This window comes from Astatotilapia calliptera, chromosome 12 (genome assembly GCF_964374335.1).
Source record: "Astatotilapia calliptera chromosome 12, fAstCal68.1, whole genome shotgun sequence".
Classification (NCBI taxonomy): Eukaryota; Metazoa; Chordata; class Actinopteri; order Cichliformes; family Cichlidae; genus Astatotilapia; species Astatotilapia calliptera.
The window spans coordinates 2222527-2245129 of record NC_137433.1 but is presented as its reverse complement, the minus strand read 5'-3'; the positions used below and the strand labels follow the sequence as shown (position 1 = coordinate 2245129).

Sequence of the window (22603 nt, the reverse complement as noted above, 5' to 3'; positions counted from 1 at the left end):
GTCCAGCGGGGTGGCCTGGGGGGGGCACAGGCCACCCCCCCAACCAGACTGGCCACCCCAGGTGCCACCCCAAAGGCAAAACAATAAAATTCAATCAAATATCAAATGTCCGATTATGTTTTCACGGTGACGCTCAGATATCCGAGTGTAAGTGAATGCAGCATCCTTCTGCGCTATGTGCATCACGTTAGCAAAGGTAGGAGAGCCAAGCACGAAAGATGGCACTGCAGGAAACAATTTTTCGGTGAAAGAAAATGAGGACAGAATAAATGTCCCGGTAAGTAATATTAAGTTTGTTGAGTTTAGTAAACTTCGGTGAAATTAGAATCCCAAGGAAAAAATAACACTTAAAGAATTACTGCAGCCCTCGAATATTTCTGACAGTATGCTACAGAGGGGAGCTAACATAAGAGTTATGAGTTATAAGATGTAATCTAAGTCGTAACATTGCTGTATGGAGCTGCAGATTTGGTTGCAGGTTAACATAGCTGGACTGGCCATCGGGCTTATTTGACTTATTTTTTATTTTTTTTGTAAGGGCATGAACAATGAGAGGTGGTGGATTGGCCAGATGCAGGTCGATGTGTAGAAATAACTCCGTTGTTTGGTGGTGGCTATGGCGGGGCTTCCACAGAGGCAGCAGGTGGATGAGGGAAGGGGAGGCAGGAGGAGAGCCCCGAGGCAGCCGCCAGTCCGAGTGTCAGGTGAACTGAACTTCAGGTAAGAAGTTATGACCTGCAGTCTATCTGGGTCAGATATGAACTAAGTTTAGGTGGAGTTTATTTTCGTTGTGCTGACTTTTTACTGTCAGTTGCAATAACTCATACTGCGTTCTAGCCAGCTTGGAGTTTTTATACAGCTGTTCGGTTGCTATGATGTTACTGATAGTGAACTTTATTTTATTCATAAGGTTAGTTAGTAGAGTTGCCAACGGCTCCTTAAAAAAATGGAATGGTCCCTCAATCAGAGAAAATATTACACGTTTCGTATTGAGCTGAGAAGAGACGCAGTTTGTCCCGAACTTCAGCTAGAATGGAAAAAGACACAAAGCTGGATTTATTCTGTCTTTACGCTGCACAGCTGCCTCTTCTCTCATCCTCCCTCTCCTGTTGCTACTTCAATCATGAAACTGATCGATGATCAGCTGATCGGCTTTTCTCTCTTGTTTGTTTATCGCCCACTTTGCGCCAGAAAGACGAAACCAGCAGATGTCGCGCTAAACAACAGCAGCACGTTTAAGCTTGATCGGCTGTTGTTAGAATTTATTTAATATTAATTTCTAGTATCAGCTGATGTTTGCTGGAGCCACAGCTGTAAAGCTGCTGGTCATGATGTCGGTTTGGATATCTGGTGAGAGGGAAACGTGAAGACCACCCACCAGGATCCTTTTTTATGTAGCTGACAGCTGGTAACTGTGCAGGGGCGGGTCTAGCAAAGTTTTGCCAGGGGGCCAGGTAGGGCATTAACAGGGAAAGGGGGCACAAAGAAATACTTTTCTTTCCTATTCTCATTTAAAATATCTAGCTTTTATTAAATAATTATCTAAATCTTACAACCAAAGTTTTTATCTGACGTAAAATGTATAGAAATCATACATATACCAAAAAGACTGTACATCACTGTCACAACAGGGTTTGTTTTCATTCAAATGGCTTTAATACCTGGTGGGTCGGTCTGTAGTCAAAATGCCCGATTTTCTGTCCCAGTCCAGCCCTGCAGGTTATACTGGCAGTGTCACCATGCCAGCTGAATGTATTTCATCATCAGCCAGTGTTGTTCTTTATCAATATTACCAAAGTTTACCATAAGGCAGCATAGAAAGTATTTACTTGCTTTCAGGTTTTATTCAAATATTAGTCTTTTCAGTTGTTTCTCCACTTTTTTCCTGTTTCAAAATCAAACACCAGTTTGTGAGAAGATTATCTTCTTTTTTTAACAGGCAGAGAAAGTTTTGCATTGGAATGGCTAATTTGTCAATTGTTTGCTACAAATGTTCATATTTTAATATTCAAAAATGTTTTTGCCCAAAACATATGTGCACTACATGTCAGTAAAAATACTATGCAAATATTGCTGTCCTTGAATGCTGAGTAAACACTGACAAAGCACTGATTGTATCTCTTGTCCTTTATCAACGCAGTATCTAAAAACTTTGCACCGTAGTGGTTAAAATCTCATTCTAATAAGAGTTAAAAGTGCATTTGGTTATTAGGTTTATAGGATTATTGAATTATGGTTAAGGGTTGGTAGAATTTTTTTTTTAAACATTATCTGCCAATTAAATCTGCCACCCTTCTCCAAATCTGTGCCCCTACCTGGCCCCCCCAACAAAAATTTTCTAGACACGCCACTGGCTATGGTGATGATCACAGTTTATTTACATACTCTATAAATTCACTCCCTGCTAACTTCTAACTCCGTTAAATGTCATAAATTCCGTTTTCATGGATGCCTGGATGTTAAACTCAATTGTTACACCTGGTAGAGCAGAACGCTGATCATTTTATTAAAGATGAAAGACTTTAGACAGTTTTTCAACTCTCAGTAATGCCATAGTGATCGTTTGATATATGGACCTGCAGCGGAGTTTAGGTCCAGACACGGCTAGTGACGTCAGACTGAACAACCGGATAGTGATATGAATTAATTTAGAACTCACCGGAGAGAAAATGCCGCGAGCAAATCAACAAAAAGCTGGGGATTGCACGGAACTCGATATCTGCTCGTCTCACCGCTGCAATCCATGCCTGGCGTCTTTGTTTGGTGATATTGGATACACGTTGCCGCCAGGATGGAAAACGATGAAAAGATAACCCATTATCCAGGTTCTTGACTTCACGATGGTGAGATCTAACCTTGCAACCAACTACAAAACACGTACGAACCATAGCTGAAGCTGTATCCTTTGTCTGGCCTACTGTCATGGCGGCGGGGGGCGTGGCCCGCCTCCTGTGACATCAAGGTCAAAAGCCCTATTCGGCTTACAGGATGATGACGTCACATATATTTAGAATCTTACAACAAACTTGGTCCTATGATGCTTTAATCCGTTGATCCACAAAAGTCTATAAATAGGGGTGAAGAGCAATGACTTTTAGTTAATTAATTGCAGCATTTATGTTAGCAGAATTGAAACGTTCACCAAAGAGGTATTTTGAAACACCTGGATCCTTTTTGGAGTAGCTGTTTACAGATTCCAACATGTCTCAGAGGAAACAACCTTACAGATTTCTAAGGTAAGTTTTCTTTCTTTTTTTCTGTTTTTAGGTTGTTCACTGACAGAATAAGAATCACACAAGCTCACCTGTAGACAGCTGCCCTGCATGGTTTGAAGCAAAGTTTTCTTTCTTATTTCTCTTGTTCTTGTACATTCATAATTATTTATATATTTACATGTAGGTAATGTCCTCCAGTTCTGTATAACCACTTTTTCCTCTCTCTGTGTTTGTTTCTCGTCTGTTGTTGTGTGTGTTTGTGTGTACTTGTCTCTTTCAAACAGGTGCCGGTCCTCACCTCTGCAGTGCTGCCGTCTCCTGTAGCGCTGCATGGTTCTAAGCTAAGTTTCCTTTCCTTTTTCTGTTCTCCTAGATTTGTCCTCAGGTTTGAAGTGTCTGTGTTGTGCAGCTGGTCTGGTCTGTCTCTAGACAGTTCAGGCTGCACCCACCAGTAAATGGTGGAGGCTCACAGCGACATACTCAACACAGAAGTTTCTGAACTCTGCATGAGGGTTTCTCCGACGAAGTGAGGGCCGTGAGGCACAGCTCCCCGTACCCCGGTGACCCTGCTAGGTCCACCTTCTTAGGGAAACCCTCTGCAGAGGAGCTGACAGAGCCAGGAACTTGTGAGTTGTGTGTGTCCACTCAGGCATCATTCATGCTTGTTCTGTAGGCAGTTCCTGTCAGAAGGAGGCGGCGCAGCAGGAGCGTCGGGGGGCGGAAGACGGTGCCTCAGTGCCTCTCTCCTTCTGACATTGTTAAAGAAAACACAACAAACTTATAATTATTTAGATAGTTACATGTAGGTAATGTCCTCAAGTTCTGTATAACCACTTTTTCCTCTCTCTGTGTTTGTTTCTCGTTCGTTGTTGTGTGTGTTTGTGTGCATTTGTCTCTTTCAAACAGGTGCCGGTCCTCACCTCTGCAGTGCTGCCGTCTCCTGTAGCGCTGCATGGTTCTAAGCTAAGTTTCCTTTCCTTTTTCTGTTCTCTTAGATTTGTCCTCAGGTTTACCCGATTTCCTTCTTTGTCTGCTTAAGCCTGTGCGTCCCTTTCAGTAAGTGATTTGAATCCACCTGACATTCAGAAGGTCGTGGTAGAGCATATCGTACGAAGGCAAGATGTCAAACACATCCAGTCCCAGGTTAGACTCCGTACCTTCTCCGGTAAGGTTCCCAGACCTAACAACAAAACTGATTATGACACGTGGCGCACACAAATTAACCTGCTCCAAAATGACCCCAGCATGTCCCCGCTGCAAATATCCAGAAAGATCCATGAGAGCCTGCTCCCACCAGCAGCTGATATAGTTAAAATGTGTGACTCACAGGTGCTATAGCGTACGGCCACAGCTTCACTCTGAGCTCCATCTCCATAGAGTGCAGACAGTGATATCTGATACTCCTTAAGACACAGGACAACAGTTTATTGAGATATTGTATTTTTTATTTCATAATATGTACTCCAACAACTCAATAGTTCTTCCCCACCTGCCTCAGGTCGCCTCCACTTAGGGAGATCCACTTAATGAGGTAAGAAACATCATCATCATCTGCAGCTTCCCAGCGCACCGTGATGTCACTGTCTGAGAAATTAGTTATCCTAAGGTCTGAAGGAGGAGGCACCTTCACTAGAAGAAAAGAATAATGTGTATGGGAATTTTTTAAAAATGGGAAAGCTACATCTTTATATCTTTCATTATTAATAACATTTACAGTACTGTGCAAAAGTCATGAGCCACACGCTGAAGTATTTCATTGGACATTATCTGTTTTTTCCAATCCTTTTTAATCCAGTTCTTGTACCTGACCATTTTCTGAGTAATGTTTTTTGTTTGTTTGTTTGTGTAAACACTTGTTTGTTTGTTTGTTTGTTTGTTTGTTTGTTTGTTTGTTTGTTTGTTTGTTTGTTTGTTTGTGTAAACACTTTGCACTGACCATTATTGGAGAATTAAAAAGCACCTAATTCAAGGAATATGTGTACACATAACAGAAAACTTGGGAAAGAACCAATTTGAAATCTTTAAGCACTTTGTTACTAGCGGCCTGTCACAAAAACACATTTTGTATAGTGTTTTTTTTTAATCTTGTTAATAAAATGTATACAAATGTGTGTGATTAATCACAATGTGTTAGTGTGTAATCACCCTGAGACATGCATGCCTGTCTGTAAGAGTCAGATCTAAAGCCACTTCTTTTTTTCTTTTTTTCTTTTTTTTTTGCCTGTCCCGTTTGGCTCTTTTGCCATCAGAATTGTTGTCTAAAGGCAAAGAAAGATGCCCAACGGATTTACTTTACCAAATTGACCATCCCAGCCTTGCCGTAATGGTCCATTTGATTCACCTTTTATTGTTTATTTTATTTTCACTTGCTGAATACGGGACAGACTTGACTGGGGGAAAGAAGGGGAGAAAGAAAGAGGGAAAGAGAAACAGCTGAGAAGAGGGACGGGGGAGAAGGGCAAAAAACAAAAACCAACAGAATGAGCAGAAAAAAAAAAAGAAATAAAAAATGCATATATCGATCACCTGGATCACCTGCTGAGAAAGAAAAAAGAAAACAAGCAGAAGAGAACAAGAGTAATAGAATAAACAGCATCACAATGATATATGGGAATATGACAGTAAATACTAAATATTAAACATTATTGTGCAGCACATAAGATCAACAGAACACAGTGTGCTTTGAGGTAGGAGCCAAAAAGGGTGTAGTTTGTGGGTGTGATCACCCATGTGTACACCTGTGAGCATGGATGCGCTTGTTTTTTTTAAAAAGGTTCCTTCATGTAATGATCTGCTAGAGGGTGTGGGGGGGCCACAGCCCCGTCCTCCAGGGCATGAAGCAGGTATGGAGGAGATCAAAACTCCAGACATCCAGAGGCCCCCAGAACACAAGAGACCAAGGAAGACCAACAGAGGGGCAGCCGCGCCACTGTCCCAGAAAGAGCTGAGGAGAGTCCCAGATGAGGGCTCACTCAGCAGCCGCGGAGCAGAAGCCAGGGGGAGTTGCAGTGACGCGCCCGTGAGCTCCGCCGGCAGCCAGCCGTGCCTGAGTGACCGAGTGGTGGTAGGGGGAGATAGGCCTCCAAACCTTGGAGGGCCTGAGATGTCCCCAGAGAGGTGGCGCCTGACACCCAACCTGACATATAGACACAGAAATACAGGCACACACATATACAAACATCCATTCCCACCCTCATGCTCTCATATGCACTTACTCCACACTCAACCAACGTGGAGACAGACATAAAGAGACGCTGTACACACGATCACACTCCCCAAGCGTACCCTACAAACCGGGTCTAGGTACCCTTGCCCCTGGAGGGGGAACTGCACCCAGACCCAGGTGGTATTACCCTTTTCCCTGCGGTGGGGGGAGGCAGACCGCCCCGACTCCGCAGCAGCAGGGAGGCCCCACACCCCAGACCGCAGTCGGACGGCCAACTCCTCCTCCTAGCCCCCCCCGCTCCAGCAGGTCGCAGAGAATGGGGGTGAGAGAAGACTCCAAACCTCCCTCCACCCGCTCATTGTAGTGTTGATGGATTATATCTATATATATCTATATATATATATATATATATCTATATATATATATATATATATATATATATATATATAAAACAAAACACAAACACACATAACATATAATATAATTGCAAGGAGGTATTTCTGTAGTCTATTGATTACTAGATAAGGGGTGGGATTAAATAAGCTTATGCTTCTTCCTGCTCCTTTTTGAACATGACAGTTATTTGTAGATGTGGTTGCTCGTTTTCCTTTTGTTTTGCTTTGTTTGTTTGTCTCTTTTTAATTCTATGTGTTTGTACTTTTTCAACATGTTCAAAATAAAGATTCAATCAATCAATCAATCAATCAAACGTCGTAGCAGCTACCTCTGCTTACCACAAACACACTTCTCTGCCACGTTGTACCTGTCAGTACTCACACAGCGGATATATGTGCGCAATACGTGGTTCTGGGAAATCAGGCGGTTAACTGTCAGAGGAAGTGAATTACCGACGTTTATGCAGAGAAGAAAGCAGCGATGCCTGAATCAACCGAGCACGTTGAGGGAGGAAATATGTCTCCCATTTCCCCCCTCAACGAGGACACTGAGGACGAGGACGTTGGGGGGGCAAATACGACTCCTATGTGTCCCCCCAACGAGGACGTTAAGGACGAGGATGTTGAGAGCGCAAAAACGACTTGTACTTGCCCGCCCAAAGTTCACCCCCTATTAGTTGTAGGTGCAGTTTGTCTAATTGTAGGTGCTCTAGTAGTTGGTCTACCAGCTTTTATCCTTTATTTGAAGGGTAAAAGTGAGTGTGTCAAGGAACCCAGTGCTGATTGCACCCACTGTTGTTTACGTGTGTGTGTGTGTGTGTGTGTGTGTGTGTGTGTGTGTGTGTGTGTGTGATCAGATCCCATCATTAACTTCAAAGACCCGGATCTAAGACCTGTTTTGTTCCCAACTGAAAAATCAGTATTGTTACTGACATCGTCTGTACTGACAACATAGAGGCATATAGGGAATAATATCAGTACAATATCAGGGTAAAGCGTGTAGACATGCTGGTCCAACATGTGGATATCACACTTTGCCTCTCCTAATTTAAACGCATACTTGTGTTGCAGTAAGCTGCAGTACCAACAGTGATATTTTATTTCAAGCCAACATGAAAAGAAATTTTTAAAGATTTTTTTGCTGCAGATTGTGAAGAACAATGCATACTATTCAGTCAGTTAAACACTGGAATGTATCTGGAGTGTATCTTATTCGAATGATTAGTGGCATATGGGGTGGCTGTAGCTTAGGTAGTAGAGCGGGTCACCTCTTAACCGGTTGTTGGTTCGATCCCAGTCTGCATGCCAAATATCCTTGGGCGAGATACTAACCCCAGGTTGCTCTCCCATGCATCCATCGGAGTGTGAATGGTTTGGATGGTAGTTAGGTAGCACTGAAAACCTGGGTGAATGAACAAGTTGTATAAAGCCCTTTGCTAGTAGAAAAGCCATTTACTATATTACGAAAACATTTACATGTAAATGCATATCAGCTAACTAGCATAACCCTTGGTATCAACTTGTTTAGGTCACAATTCTAGTATCAAGTCTTCCCAGTCCCCTAAAGAATATCAGCTTACATTCACCATTTTTCTGATTCTGTCATTTCTTTTTTTAATTACTCAGCTTTTTCTCGTGTAGCGTTCAATTCAGTTAATTTAAACCTTGTAATCTTCAGTCTTATTTAAGCTTTTTTTGCTACAACTTTTAATATTTTTCTCAGTTTTTTTGTTTGAAACAGTATGTAATAATTTACTTCCACTTTTTTTTTTATCTGCAAACACAATGCTACTGTCTTTTCTGCATTTTCTGCATACAAATTTTAACTTTCTCACTAATGTATAAGTCTTTGGATCAAAATAAAGTTGGTCCTCCTTATTCACCTAAATTCAGTGCAGGTTCAGTGCAATTACCAAAACCTAACACAGGATTAAATCCTTTCACTTTTAAACTGCTGTTTAAATTGCGTTTCTACTGAAACTGAGCGCTCAAAGTGCTTAGTTCCATCAGAGAGCTTTGTGGTCAGCTTCATCTGTCCAGCATCAAACCCTATGGAAAAAATCTTGTGTGTGATATTTGACATATTTAACTTGGTGGTTAAATACTGAAATGAGGACTCTTCTTTCTGTGATAGATGGTTAAATTGGAATTCATGCTCTTATTTCCTCCCACTTGGACGATTGCAACTGACTTTACACTGGTCTCAGTCAGTCCTCTCTGCCCTGTCTCCAGCTTGTCCACAGTCCTGATGCTAGGCTCCTCACAGACACCCGAAAAAGTGGATTTAGGATTTATACAATTTAAGACCCACCTGTTTGTCTGGAAATGATCACGTTAATTAAAAAAAAACAGCTTTTTGTTTATCGAGTGTTTTTTTTCTTCCATTTTTATAGACAATAACATTTGAACATAAACAACAAAAGGAGGACCAACCAAACAAAAATAAATAAATCAGGGAGATTAGGCCATTTAGGTATAAGTTTGACATACACAAGGTTACAAGTTGAAAATTATGTACAACCTGGATACATATTATTACCAGAGATAATATAAAGGAATACCACAAGACTAGAGAGTAATTTCTCAGAAAGAAAATGTTTCCATTTCTTCAAGTATTGCTCACATTTTTCTGAGGACAGTCTCAAGGAGAAGGTTAGTCGCTCCATAACGTGAATTTCTTGTAGTATTTCTGTCCAGTCCGAAACAGTTGGAGGTTCCTTTTTCAGCCACTTGTGTGTTATAGCTTTTTGGCTGACCACCTGAAATACCTGTAGCAGGTATCTGTCTTGTTTCTTCAGTCCAATTGGGATGTTGGCTAAGTAAAAGACACTGAAACTCCTCTCAAGATGTAACCCAGTTATCTGCTTGGTTCTTTAGACCACTTCTGTCCAGTAGGGGGCGATTTTAGGACATTCTCCAAAAATATGGAAGTGGCCTACTGAAGTTTATGGAGTTCTTTAATCTTAGGGGTGATTAAAAAAACCTCAGAGTTTTGTTTCCAGGTGAACTCTCTCCATGGATCGGAGCTTGAAGTAGTGGCTGTGGTTTTACATATTTTAGACCAATCTTCTTCAGATGGATTTATTCCAGCCTCTTTCTCCCATCTGAGTTTAATGTAGGTGGTAGACAGTTTCCTTTCTGTCTGTAGTATTGAGTAGGTCATAGAGATTTGTTTTGTCAGTTTCCCTTTACATGCATTTATAAATATTTGCACTAATGGCTATTTCTCCTTGGACACAATATCTGTATTAAAATTATGTCTTAATTGGAGATATCTAAAGAAGGTTGTAACTGTCTGACATTTGTTGAAAGGTATCGACACCTTATTGAGATGATATTTTTCAGTATGCGGTAATACCAAAGTTTCACCAATATTTAAACCTACTATCAGTTTTTGCGGGGGTGAATTTTGTGTCATATGCTGGCCAGTGTAGTATTCTTGCATCACTTTCTTTTTTTTCTGCTCTTGACGAAGGCGGTCGCACTTTTCTCCTCTCCTCCTCTCCCTTAGCTTCCCTGCTTAGCCTCTTATGTCCTTGTCTAGTCTCGTGTATTACTTTTCCCTGGAACACTCTCTCACAGTCTGTTCTCTAAAACCTAAAAGAGGAATTATGGATTTGATCAACTGGTCCCTAAATGCAATTGACACCCCTTTCTCAACAAGATGTTTGGGCTCGGGTGAGCCTGAGTGCTGAAGATATCTACCTATTCGGAACCATGATAACAGGGTTCTGGCTGATCGGAGCTGGCTTGGCCCTGACTTATCGAAGGATTAAGAAAGCGGAACGGGCTGTTCAAACCCCCACAAGGCTGCCCGCTGGGATTGGAACGATGGGAGAGGCGTGAGTTTCTCAAAATGGGCTCATTGAGTCAGCACGGATAAGATCTTGGAGAGGCTGACGGCTGCTGTGAATACTCAGAATAAGATCTCTGACTGCACACTGGATACATCTCGGAAGGGCTAGCTCGGAATAACATCTCTGGGCGCAAATTGGATGACATCTCGGGGAGGCTCACTGCCGTGAGTTCTCAGAATCGGCTCCTTGACCACAAGAAATGGCAACATCACAGAACGCAAGTATGGTGAAGCTCGCGGCTCTCCAACGGGAGATTGAGAGACCAGTGTTGGACTGTAGAACTGCTTTGAAATTCATGTGAGCTGTTTGCACTAAAGTAAAAACCACCATCACTTCACGCGGATACCCCCTTTGGCCCCAGCTGCAGTGGTCTCAAGGCTGGAGCTGAACAACACCCTGATAACGACCTTTGAGTCTGTTCTTTCCCATTCCATGCAAGGCCACCTGGGTTGGCTGGAAGACTGTTTACTTAGCCTGGCAGGGCGAAGGACACTGTCTCAGCTGAACTCTGGACACGCACACACATACATATACACTGATATGCACACACTCATCCCCCCTCCCTTTCCAAATGCCTTCGATGCTTATTCCCTTCCGATGCTGACGGGGATCAAGGAGACCAGCGCACAGGCTGCAGGCTGCAGGCTCGGATGTACTGTCTAATTCGGCTGTCTCTCACCCTTTACCCACTCCTGTTGCTTGTCATGTGTTTCTTTGGCGTATTAAGGGTTGTTTCATGATCTTTGTGCAGAGGTGGTTTTTTTCTGTTCTCAAACTGATCTCCCTGTTGGAGCTCAGTCTGGGGGGAGTTATTTTTTTTCTCCTTATCTTTCCTCATGTGGTGCATTTTCCATTGTTATACCTCTCTGACCTGTCTTTCCCATTTGATGTTTTGTGTAATGTATGTATGGTCGGAGGGTAAGATGACGCTGCCATTGCGTGCAATAGGTTGGTTAATTAGGTTAATTTGATTGTGGGACGTGATTGAGATTAAAATTCAGTGAACTGTGCGTCCCTAGCACATGCATCAACGAAGACAACACATCGTCGTGTTATTCAGTCATGGCAATTTAATTGTGGGACATTATAATTTTAATAAAGATTAAAATTTAATTGTGCACACATGATAACAATAACACTAAAGTGATAACAATGAACTGTTTCAGGGACATTCTTCGGAAAGGCGGCTCTGCAGTAGATGCTGCCATTGCTGCGCTGTTGTGCACCTCCATCATCAACCCACAGTGCGCAGGGATCGGAGGCGGGGTCATATTCACTGTGATGGACAGCTCTGGTAACAAAACACCCTTGCTCCTCTTAGCTCAGCCCTGCTGGGGAATAACATAATAATATGTCATCTTTTCAAAGGTAAAGTGAAAATCATCAACTCCAGAGAGACTGTCCCCAGAAATGTGAACTCTGACCTGCTTAAGTTGTGTCGTAAAACCACAGAGCAGACCACGGAGTGGCTACAAGGTGGGCTGTTTTTCTGCCATAATGCTAATATTTATAATGTTTTAGTCTAATCTGCTCTTGGACTCACCTTTATGCCACAGTTAATTTATTCTGTACAGGTGGCTGCTAATGCACACTGAGTCATTCCTCTTTCCTCAAGAAAGCAAAACAGAAATGATAAAAAAGAGAGCAAACCACTACAGAGGGTTTGGCCGTTGGCATTTATTAAAGACAGCGAGTCAGTTTCCTATATGACATCTGTCAGAGTAATCGAACATAAACACAATGAAACACATGCTAATTAGTTTCAGAAAAAGCCAGAGAGATTGGAGTAGTTAGATCTTTCTCCAAACAGGTCTTAACAGGTCTTTCTCCAAATCATGCACAAGATGTAACACAAAAATGTTAAAGCTGTAGTCAGTTATCTGTAGAGGTTTTTTTTTTTTTAATTCAGCACTTTAGTCTGCAAGACAAACTCAAGATATGAAGGATCATACCTTTGTTTTATCACCTGAGAGGGTTCTTGTCATCAAAGAAGCGAAGGAAAGAGACAGCATGACAGGTATCTCGTTAAAATGTCATCCTCCTCCTCACCTCAAACCTCATCTACTGAACAAAAGTCAGGACTCTAACACACTAAGGAGTGCATAAGCATTATTATTTAATTACTGTAAACAGACTGGACAATCAGCGCTTCCAACTCCAGGCAGTCAACAAACCAGCTAAAGTACAACAGCTGGTGATAAGCTAACATTAAAGCTTTCTTGCCAGAATGCTGTCCCATCTTTCCCATTTTCTGGTCTTCAATTAATGTAAATTCCTCCCCAAGACCAATCTTAACTCTCCTCACAAGTCCATCTTTATCAGTCATTGTTTCTAATTTGGCTAATCTCCACTCGTTCCCTGGCAGATTATCTGTCTGTGGAGGTGAAGCTGGAAATGTTGTGAGATGCTAAAGTGGGGCCAGAGACACAGGCTGCTGTGGATGCACATGTCCCTGTCCCATATGTTCCTGTCAGCAGAGTACAAATGACCTTCATTCATTACTCCCTGATTGTCTATAGTGTGTTGACTTTGAAGGGAAGCTGTGGATCCATATGTAGAATCAGCATAGTCTCTGTTAAGAAGCGTCTTTTGACAGCATTTGAGTATGGGATGGACAGCAATAAGAACTGGGAGTAGTTGGAGCAGTTCACTTGTGTCAGACATAAAAAAAATTAAGAAAATAGAAATTAGACATTAGAATATGTGTGAGAAAGATGAATCAAGAAAAAAAAGGGGGCTACAGACACCATTTATTTATGGGGCCCAGAGTTCTGTGCTACACTCCTGCACACAGGCTGCATAAACAGTAAGAAAAGTAAATATAAGATATGCTAAATGCTTCTTTGAGCCAGAAATAGTGTAAATATAGTGAAATAAACTAAAAGTAAGTGTAGGATGCAAAATGTTATTTATATGTATGTTAGTTAGTTTATATGTTAGTTATTTACACCAAATTATAACAGACATCATCTCAGATTTAAAGGTCAGGACCTTACAGTTTACTTAAAACACGAGCAAATGTATGTGGGACTTTCCAGCACTGACTATCCATTATCTGTCTAACCAGATAGCAGATGGATTGGGGTTCCTGGGGAAATTCGAGGTTATGAAGCGGCACACCGGCTTTATGGGAAGTTGCCGTGGGCCGACCTCTTTCAGCCGACCATCAAATTAGCCAGAGAAGGATTCCCTATTCCTTACTACCAAGGTCAACACATCCCACGCATTAATAATACGTCAATACGGTATGAAAAACACCCACAATGTGATTTCAAAAATACAAAGAGCAAACAATGAATGTTTCAGCTTTATTTCACTGTCTTTGTCTTTTAGGGAGTTATATTTAGATAAAAATGGGAACCTGCTTAAGACCGGTGATACTGTGAAATTTGAGAAACTGGCTGACACTTTGGAGACGATCGCAAACGAGGGACCAGATGTGTTTTACAACGGAACAATAGCAAAGAATTTAATCAGTGACATACAGAAAGCAGGTATTATCAGACGGGATTCATCCTGCTCTCTTTTCTGAACATTTTCTGTTTGCCAGGCACAATGATCTAATTACAAATTAACAAATCGATTCGTTCTGTAAAAATCTACCATGATCACTGTGTGCTACACTCTGATCTGTCTGGATCCATTCAAAGTCTTGATTATGAAATGCATTGTGTTCATTTTTGCTCAACAAAATCATTTGTTTCACTGGTTTTGCTCAGGAGGAAAACTCACACTGGAGGACTTGGCATTGTATCAAGCTAATGTGACTGATGCTTGGAATATTTCTCTGGGAGATTACCGGATGTACTTCCCTCCGCCCCCTGCAGGGGGAGCCATACTCAGCCTCATCCTCAACATCATGAAAGGTTCCTGATTGTTGCTTCTAGCATGTAGAGTGTTTAATAAGGATCATTTTCTTATATGAAACAATCTTTACAAATGTGATACACTAAGAAATGATGTTTTAAATGAAATAAATAACAATTATTTATATTTTCAGGATACAAAATGAATTCAGAACCTAAGACGACTGATGAAAAGATTTTGTTTTATCACCGTTATATTGAAGCTTTAAAATTTGCCAATGGATTAAAGAAACATATCAGAGATCCAAACTTCAGCTCAGATAAAGTAAGTATCTCAAAATCCTACAGATTTGCACCTGCTTTATTGCATATAGTATGATTATATTTAAGTGACTAAATGGGTAAAAGGAGCAACACCACATCAGCCTCTGCTCTGCCTGAACCCACTGCTCCACCCCCGCCTGCAGCTCATCCACAAACCACATCCCACCACAGTTGGTTTATGCACACTGATAATGAGTTGTGGTCTGAAGTGTTGTTTTTTTGTTTTTGTTTTGTTTTTTGTAATATCTCTGAGCATTGCACAGTCGGACTTTGGGTTAATTTGCTGCAGTGAGATTGTGACTTTGTGTTAATGATCAGTTTATCAAGGGCATTTGCATATCACTACCGGTACTTACCCTCTTCTATAAGCTCTTATAGAAGCACTGAGGATGTACTTATTATTTTAAGATAAGATAAGATAAGATAACTCTTTATTGTCATTGCACAGTTATACATAGTACAGTAGTACAATGAAATTGGAAAAACTGTCCTACGTCGGCACTACATATAACACAACACGACACGATATGACACATCACAACGTAACAAACAACACAACACAGTATATTAACTTAGTATAAAAAAGAAGAATAAGTGTATGTGTATTGCACACTGTTATTATTGCACATTAATTATTATTGCACCTTGTTATAAATATAAATATTATTGTTATCGTTTTAAACATTGTTACCTCCCCCTAAAAAGTCCAGGGAGGTATCCAGTCAGGTCAGCTATTTACATTGATCAGGGCTATTGCCCTGTTGTAAAAGCTGTCCTTGAGTCTATTTGTTCGGGACCTCAGCAGCCTGAACCTCCTGCCAGACGGCAGCAGCTTAAACACCCGGTGTCCTGGGTGTGTGCAGTCCCGTAGGATGCTGCGTGCCCTCTTGAGACAGCGAGTGCTGTACAGGTCCTTCAGGGAGGGAAGAGGATGTCCAATGATTTTTTGGGCCATGTTGATGACCCTCTGGAGTGCCTTTCTGTGTGCTGTGGTGCAGCTGGAGAACCACACACCGATGCAATATGTCAGCACACTTTCAATGGAGCAGCGGTAGAAGACGGTCAGCAGCTCCTTCTTCAGGTCCATTTTTCTGAGGATTCTCAGAAAGTGGAGACGCTGTTGGGCCTTCTTTAAGACCGCAGAGGTGTTAGAGCTTCATTGGAGGTCTGTGTCTATGTGCACACCCAGAAACTTGAAACTGGAGACCCTTTCCACGCACTCCCCGTTGATGCTGACAGGCTGCAGCTCGGACTTCCTCCTTCTGAAGTCAACTACCAGTTCTTTTGTTTTGGTGGTATTGAGGTCCAGGTTGTTGTCTGCACACCAATCTGACAGCCTCTGAACTTCAGCTCTGTATGCAGTCTCATCTCCCCCTGAGATGAGCCCCACCACAGTGGTATCATCTGCAAACTTGATGACTGTGTTGTCTGGGTGGGAACTAACACAGTCATGTGTGTACAGAGTGTACAGTAGGGGACTCAGTACACAGCCTTGTGGAGAGCCGGTGTTGAGGCTGAGGGCTGAGGAAAGATGAGGCCCCACTCTAACTCTCTGTACACGGTCTGAGAGGAAGTCTCTGATCCAGCGGCAGGTGGTGGAAGGAAGTCCAATTTCCAGCAGTTTATCTATTAGTCTGTCCGGGAGTATCGTATTGAAAGCAGAGCTAAAGTCAACAAAGAGCAGCCTGGCGTAACGGCCCTGCACTTCCAGGTGAGAGATGGTGGTGTGGAGCGTTGTAGCAATGGCATCTTCAGTTGATCTGTTAGCTCTGTATGCAAACTGGAGCGGGTCGAGTACTCTATGCATTTTACTGCATAGAGTACTCTGAAAAAATGCTTTGTGTCTCAGCCTTTCCCAGTAACTCTGCATTTTTATTTCAGCACAATTCTGAGCAGTGATGTAACTTTTAAAACCTATAAGTATAAATAAATGTTTTTAAAGCAGATAAACCTAAATTACTTTTATATTTGTCTCAAAGTATTTTAGTATGTATTATTATTCATATTATGATTATTGTTAATTTTGTGTAATTCCGATGCTCTGTATTTCACACAGATGGCAAAGAATTTGACAGAGGATAGCTTTGCCAACCACATACGGAGCTTGATCAGCAGCGACAAGACTCACGATCCCCAGTATTACGGCAAAAACTCATATCTGGACAGCATCGGCACCACACATGTATCTGTGCTGGCTGAAGATGGATCTGCTGTGTCTGTCACCAGCAGCATCAACGATGAGTCAGTACCTGCATCATTCTGTTTCACTGTTAGAAACCAGCTGACTTTTCCACAACAGTGTCACAGGGTTTAGACCTAGTTCATTTAATGTTTACTCTTTACAGATTTGGGTCCAATGTCCTCTCTTCAAGCACTGGAATCATCCTCAACAACCACCTAAATGACTTCTGTGGTAGAGCTGATAACATCTTTCATGGTAAGGGATCAGCAGGATTCCTTCTAAATTTAATATTTAATAACAAATATTCTGGACCTCTGAGTTCTGATAGTACTAATTTGCAATTTTAATTCATCTTCTAAACTAATGTGTTAAGCGTGGTTAATATAACATATACTTGATAAATATGCATGTTTGTACATATTAGCGTGTCGCAACATAAGAAATTTGAAAGAAAATACAACAACACCTGGGGAAACTGCACACCATGAATTTTTAATCTAATAGTACCAAAAAAAGCACCACTGAGGAAATTTGCGGAGAAAATGTCATTTCATAATTCATTGTGGCGCATCATGTTTTGTTGATCATGAAAATGGTCAACAAAACTGCCAAACCAAAGCACATCAGGTAAATTTGAATTAAAATGGCATTTTTCATTTAATGTCATAGCCTGCTGAAATGTTTTGAATGTTTAAGAACAGGCACAGTTGAGCTCTGAGTGAACTTCTATAAACACAAATTACATAAACTCTCTAAATCTGTCCTCAGCTGGTCACAGCAGATGACTGCCCCTCTGTGAGCCTGTTGCTGTTGGAGGTTTCTTGCTGTTAAAAGGGAGTTTTTCCTTCCCACTGTCACCAAATAGGGGCTCATCTTATTGTTGGGTTTTGTCTCCATTGAAGTGGGTTAACCTTAGAGATGGGCCGATCTGATATTACGTATCGGTCCGATACTGACCTAAATTACTGAATCGGATATCGGAGAGAAATAAAAAATGTAATCCAATCCACTGAATATCACAAAAGCACCTCACAAAAATTGCGACATAGCGTAACCCAGCTTATAACCTTGTAGCACATCGGAGCAGTATGCGTCACGTGATAGAGTGGATGTAGCGTGCAGTACCGATCAGCAGTCTGGATGAGCAAAGTTTTGCCACAGGGCCAGGTAGGGCATGAACAGGGAGAGGGGGCACAAAGACATACTTTTCTTTCTTATTCTAATGTCTAGTTTAAAAAAAATTATCTGAATCTTACAACCAAAGTTTTCATCTGATGCAAAAATGTATAGAAATCCATTATTGTATATAGTAACTATTAAGCATCATGAGGTGGAGGGTGATTCCCTTTTATTATTTTTATTTCTTTTTTTTGTTGGGAATTGGTAACCCTATTAGTTTGGTTCTTTAAAATTGCTGCTAAGTACTTTTTAACATATCAGAATAGGGAGGATGGTGTAGGTTCATGTTTATTAGATTGATCAGTTTTGCTGAACTATGAAATATTTCGGGTGCAGTGCATTTTTTGCACACAGGTATAACAGAATGGCTTTAGCTTGATCTCATCATTCCGAGATTCATGGAGACATTTTGGACTGTAGTTTTGTCCTGCTATTCAAGGTCTTTGTTGTATTTCTCAGGGGAGCGGCCTCCCTCCAATATGGCCCCTTCTGTGCTGAAGTCTCCGTCGAAGACGCTGGTGATTGGAGGGTCTGGTGCTGAAATGATTCCACCGGCAGTGGCCTCGGTATGTATGCATGGTACACACACAAAGGTGCCATTATATATTAAATAAAATAAATTGATACGGACTGATGCCCGTCTTTGCTGCATCATAGCAACAAGATTCTTCGACCTAATTTATCCTGTAATCATCACATTCTCACCTCATAGATTTATTTTTTCTCTCCAAGGCGCTCATGAACCACCTTTGGTTTAGAAAGAGTCTTAAGGAGGCAATTGATACTCTGGTTGTTCTTGTAGACTCTAAAAGTGAAGTAAAACCTGAACCCAAGCTTGAAAAGGTAATTTATTCAATGTATTTAAATGATAAATTAATAAGTTCTACTTCTCTTGTTCCATCTGAGTCTCTCTCCTCTTTGCCCTGCAGGATGTAGTTGATGGTCTTGAAGCTAAGGGACATAAAATAGCAAAATTCTACAACACAGTTAACGCTGTGGAAAAGGCGGGCAGCTGTATCTCTGCATGGTCTGATGAAAGGAAAAAAGGCAAAGCAGCTGGTTACTGAGACCAAGAATCAGTGATGTTAGTTATAGAGTATGGTCTTAAGGTTATGATAGCAGAGCTGTTTGTTTTCATTTTTTCGAAATCTCTCAGTCAGAACATGGTGTATTATGTTTAAGTGGAAGCTAGCGAGCTAACTTCCTGCTAACTTCTAACTCTGTTAAATTTCATAAATTTAGACAGTTTGTAACTCTCAATGATGCCACAGTGATCGTTTGACTGTGGGACCCAGAAACGGTTAATGACATCAAACTTAAAGACCTGATAACTATTTCAAACTATTTACAGAACACCAATAGGAAAGGATGGTTTTGTTTTTTGTTTTTTAAATTTTTGCTGACAAGCAGAGGTGAAGTTTTTACTGTTTCTTCCCTCAGTAAACATAAACAACGATAGTATTCAGGAAAAAACATTAAATATATATTTATTTATCATGACTCTAGTTTTACATGGCCTATCAACACACTTTTAACACAAAAGTGAAGACTCAGGGTTGTCTTGGGTTGTTGCTATAGCATCTTAAATTGGTCATGTGATTGGTTTATTGTGGCTATTTTTCCTCAGCAAATCAGCAGCACTTTTGCGATTGTTTCGCCCTGAGGACAGCTTCAACTGTCTGAGTGTTGAAAAATAGTAACGCGTCCGCACCGCATTTTCTTGTTAGTAAGGGTAACTGCGTTGTAAAGACTGAATAGTAATTAGATTACTAGTTACTGATAAAAGTACTTTTAACGCCGTTATTCACGTCACTGCTTGTGTCTAAAAAAAAGTTTGTAATATTGAAAACATAATGTGATGATCAGATTATTTAAATCCCAAATTTAATGCAAAATAGTGCAAAGACAGCATTGTAAACTAGAATGTTTTTGAAAAATGTTAGGGATTTATATATCTGCCTCAATTTTATACGATCAATATGACGTTTTAAATATTTGTTCATCATAAATCATAGAATATAAAAAAACAAGGACACAGCTTTCAGGTTGAAATGTGAAGCCTATGACGATGTTTCTTCAACCTGCATCAGGCCAGCAGGAAGAGACTGACTGCAGAAATCTTTGGTTATATAAAAGATTGTTGGAAAATGAGCTACAGACTTCATGTTCCATTCCACCAGTAAACAATTCATATTTTCAAGTCTCATCAAATTTATGTTTACTTTGTAAATTTTAGCCCACTGAATTGTCCAGAAGTGAGAGAAAGTAAGGTCCACTTTATGGCAGCCCTAAGTTATCTATCAATTGATTTGTAGTATAAACAAAACCAAAAACATTAGGAGTCCTACTACACAAGTGCAGTTACTAGGGATGGGTACCGGTGTCCGGTGGTCTGACATAAACGGTAGTAACCAGACCGAAAAGCAGCGCACATTTCGGTGCTTTATTTCGGTGCTTTTTTTTTTCGATTCTAGCCAATCATTTTACGTTTCCGAGAATGGTAGGCGGGGCCAGGTACGTACGTTCTTTTAGAGCAGAGCTACAGATTAAAAATGCCCAAGACGAAGCGGTCAAAAGTCTGACTGTACTTCACAGCAAAATATGCAAACTCAGCAGCCTGCAACAAGTGCTTTAAGCTGATACTGTGATACTGTGCAAAGGAGGTAACACCTGGCGACGCATAGCGTTTTTTTAAAAAGCCGAGAAATGCGCCGTATTTGATAGCTTGCTGCGAGACCTCACACCGTGCACATCTACTGCGGGTGGGTTGCCTGTTATCGGACCCGGAGCAATATCCCCCAAAAACCCGAAGAATGGAGTCTTGGCCCCTAGCCCTGCCAGTGTAGCAGAAATGATGACGGATGATGATGCAGCAGCAGCCGTTCTTCTCTGCGTGAGTAGCTTAATGTTGTCCGTGTGTAATTTTCGTTGAGTAGGCTAACCACGTTATTACATTAATGCATGTAAGGTGAACTAGTATAACGCCAGGACTGCCATAATGAAATAATTAAATACACCATTAAATAATTAATTAAATTTGTCAATAATTAATTAAAATTGGAATTAATTAATTAAATAAATTGTTATGACACATGTAATTAATTAATTATTGACACATTTAATTAATTATTTATGTATTTCACATTTTAATTAATTATTGACACATTTAATTAATTATTTAATGATATATTTATTTATTTCATTTTGGCAGTCCTGGCGCCTGGCTCTCATCATGAAATAATTTTATCTGTCAGCCTCACCCATCAAACTCAGGGGGCGGGGTTAACGCTGCCCATGCAGCTTCTCTAACATTTGATTGGTTGCCGTGCAAAGTAAGTCAAAACAGGTCGATCCTAGATAATCGATTGCTTGTGTAGACTTGGGGCAGCCAGGTATCCCAGAATGCAGATCAAATCACAGGCAGCAATGGTGGTGGTGTAGTTTTAAAATACCCCGTTTTTCTGTCACCAGCTACACTTTTAACAGTGTTTTAGCCGCGAATGTCGCGACGTATGTCTGGTCAGGTTGTCAACATAGAACATGTTTGCAAAAGTGCTCAGATGTTTTCAGAGATTTCACTAGCTCTGCTAACAATTAGCATGCAGAGCGCACCCAGGGGGTTACGTTAACCGGTTTGTTTACATATTCCACTCTCCGTGTTCCACATGTTGCATTCGCAGATTCTCATTTTCACCGAACGATCGTCTCTTTCCGCCTGGTCTTGTGTCTCTGTGCTTCTGTAACATAAAGAACGAGCTGACATTTTTCTCACGAAACCAGCGATCAGCTCAACAGACCCTCAGTTTACCTGCATGCATCCTCCTCCTCATCTGTCAGCTGTTTAAGACCTGCTGCTAATTCAAGAAACACGCCTACGTTACCTGGTGATAGTCACAGTTTAACTGGGCAGCCGGTGCTCGATATAAAGCAATGTCAGCGCATTTTTCTGCACAAGATAAGTAAATATAGTGTTTTCCCCGAGCGCAGAGCTGCTGGAGCTTGTTTCCATACAGAGCACTTTATAGGCGAACAGCTTCATCAGCGGCTGATGTCCAATCACCGCCACACAGCTTTGAAACCTCAGCTGAGTTTTAGCTCTCAGTGGTTAAACGCTGGACTTCATTCACTCAGGTTCTGTCTGTCGGGTCACGTTTACTTCGCTGTTTTATTTACAACTGAGCAAATCGGTTTGGCTGAGGTTAAAGTTACGTTTCATAACTGCATAGTTTCACAGACGTTTAATGGTTCACTGGCACATGTGTTAGACTGAACTATCATCTAAATATCATCTGTTTTTTAATAGTTATTCAACTGTATTCTAAGCACCAGCTGTCTGTTAGAATGTGATTTTTTTTCTCTCTGTTGGCAGAGGTATAAAAATGCGCAGGAAAATCTGACGTGCATGGCAAACTTCACCGACGATATTTAGGGAGGAATAAACACACATCAAACATAAATGAACCATTTGTCTGTCTCCAT

At 41.1% G+C, this 22603-nt stretch overlaps 1 protein-coding gene across 1 annotated transcript; it reads left to right on the top strand.

Moving 5' to 3' along the window:
- The first annotated feature begins 7104 nt into the window (after positions 1–7104).
- Positions 7105–21947, top strand: LOC113034305 (glutathione hydrolase 5 proenzyme-like). The gene is made up of 12 exons (XM_080309117.1): positions 7105–7579; positions 11748–11927; positions 12002–12109; positions 13701–13878; positions 13967–14127; positions 14353–14499; positions 14634–14764; positions 16820–17004; positions 17109–17200; positions 18584–18690; positions 18857–18967; positions 19054–21947. The coding sequence occupies exons 1-12, from the start codon at positions 7258–7260 to the stop codon at positions 19189–19191; spliced, it is 1860 nt and encodes a 619-aa protein (XP_080165243.1). The 5' UTR covers positions 7105–7257; the 3' UTR covers positions 19192–21947.
- Positions 21948–22603: the final 656 nt, after the last annotated feature.

Coding starts and splice junctions, on each gene's coding strand:
- LOC113034305 (XM_080309117.1), top strand. CDS start 7,258: ATGCCTGAATCAACCGAGCACGTTGAGGGAGGAAATATGTCTCCCATT. Junction 11,928..12,001: donor CACTGTGATGGACAGCTCTG/GTAACAAAACAC, acceptor ATCTTTTCAAAG/GTAAAGTGAAAATCATCAAC. Junction 17,005..17,108: donor ACCAGCAGCATCAACGATGA/GTCAGTACCTGC, acceptor TACTCTTTACAG/ATTTGGGTCCAATGTCCTCT.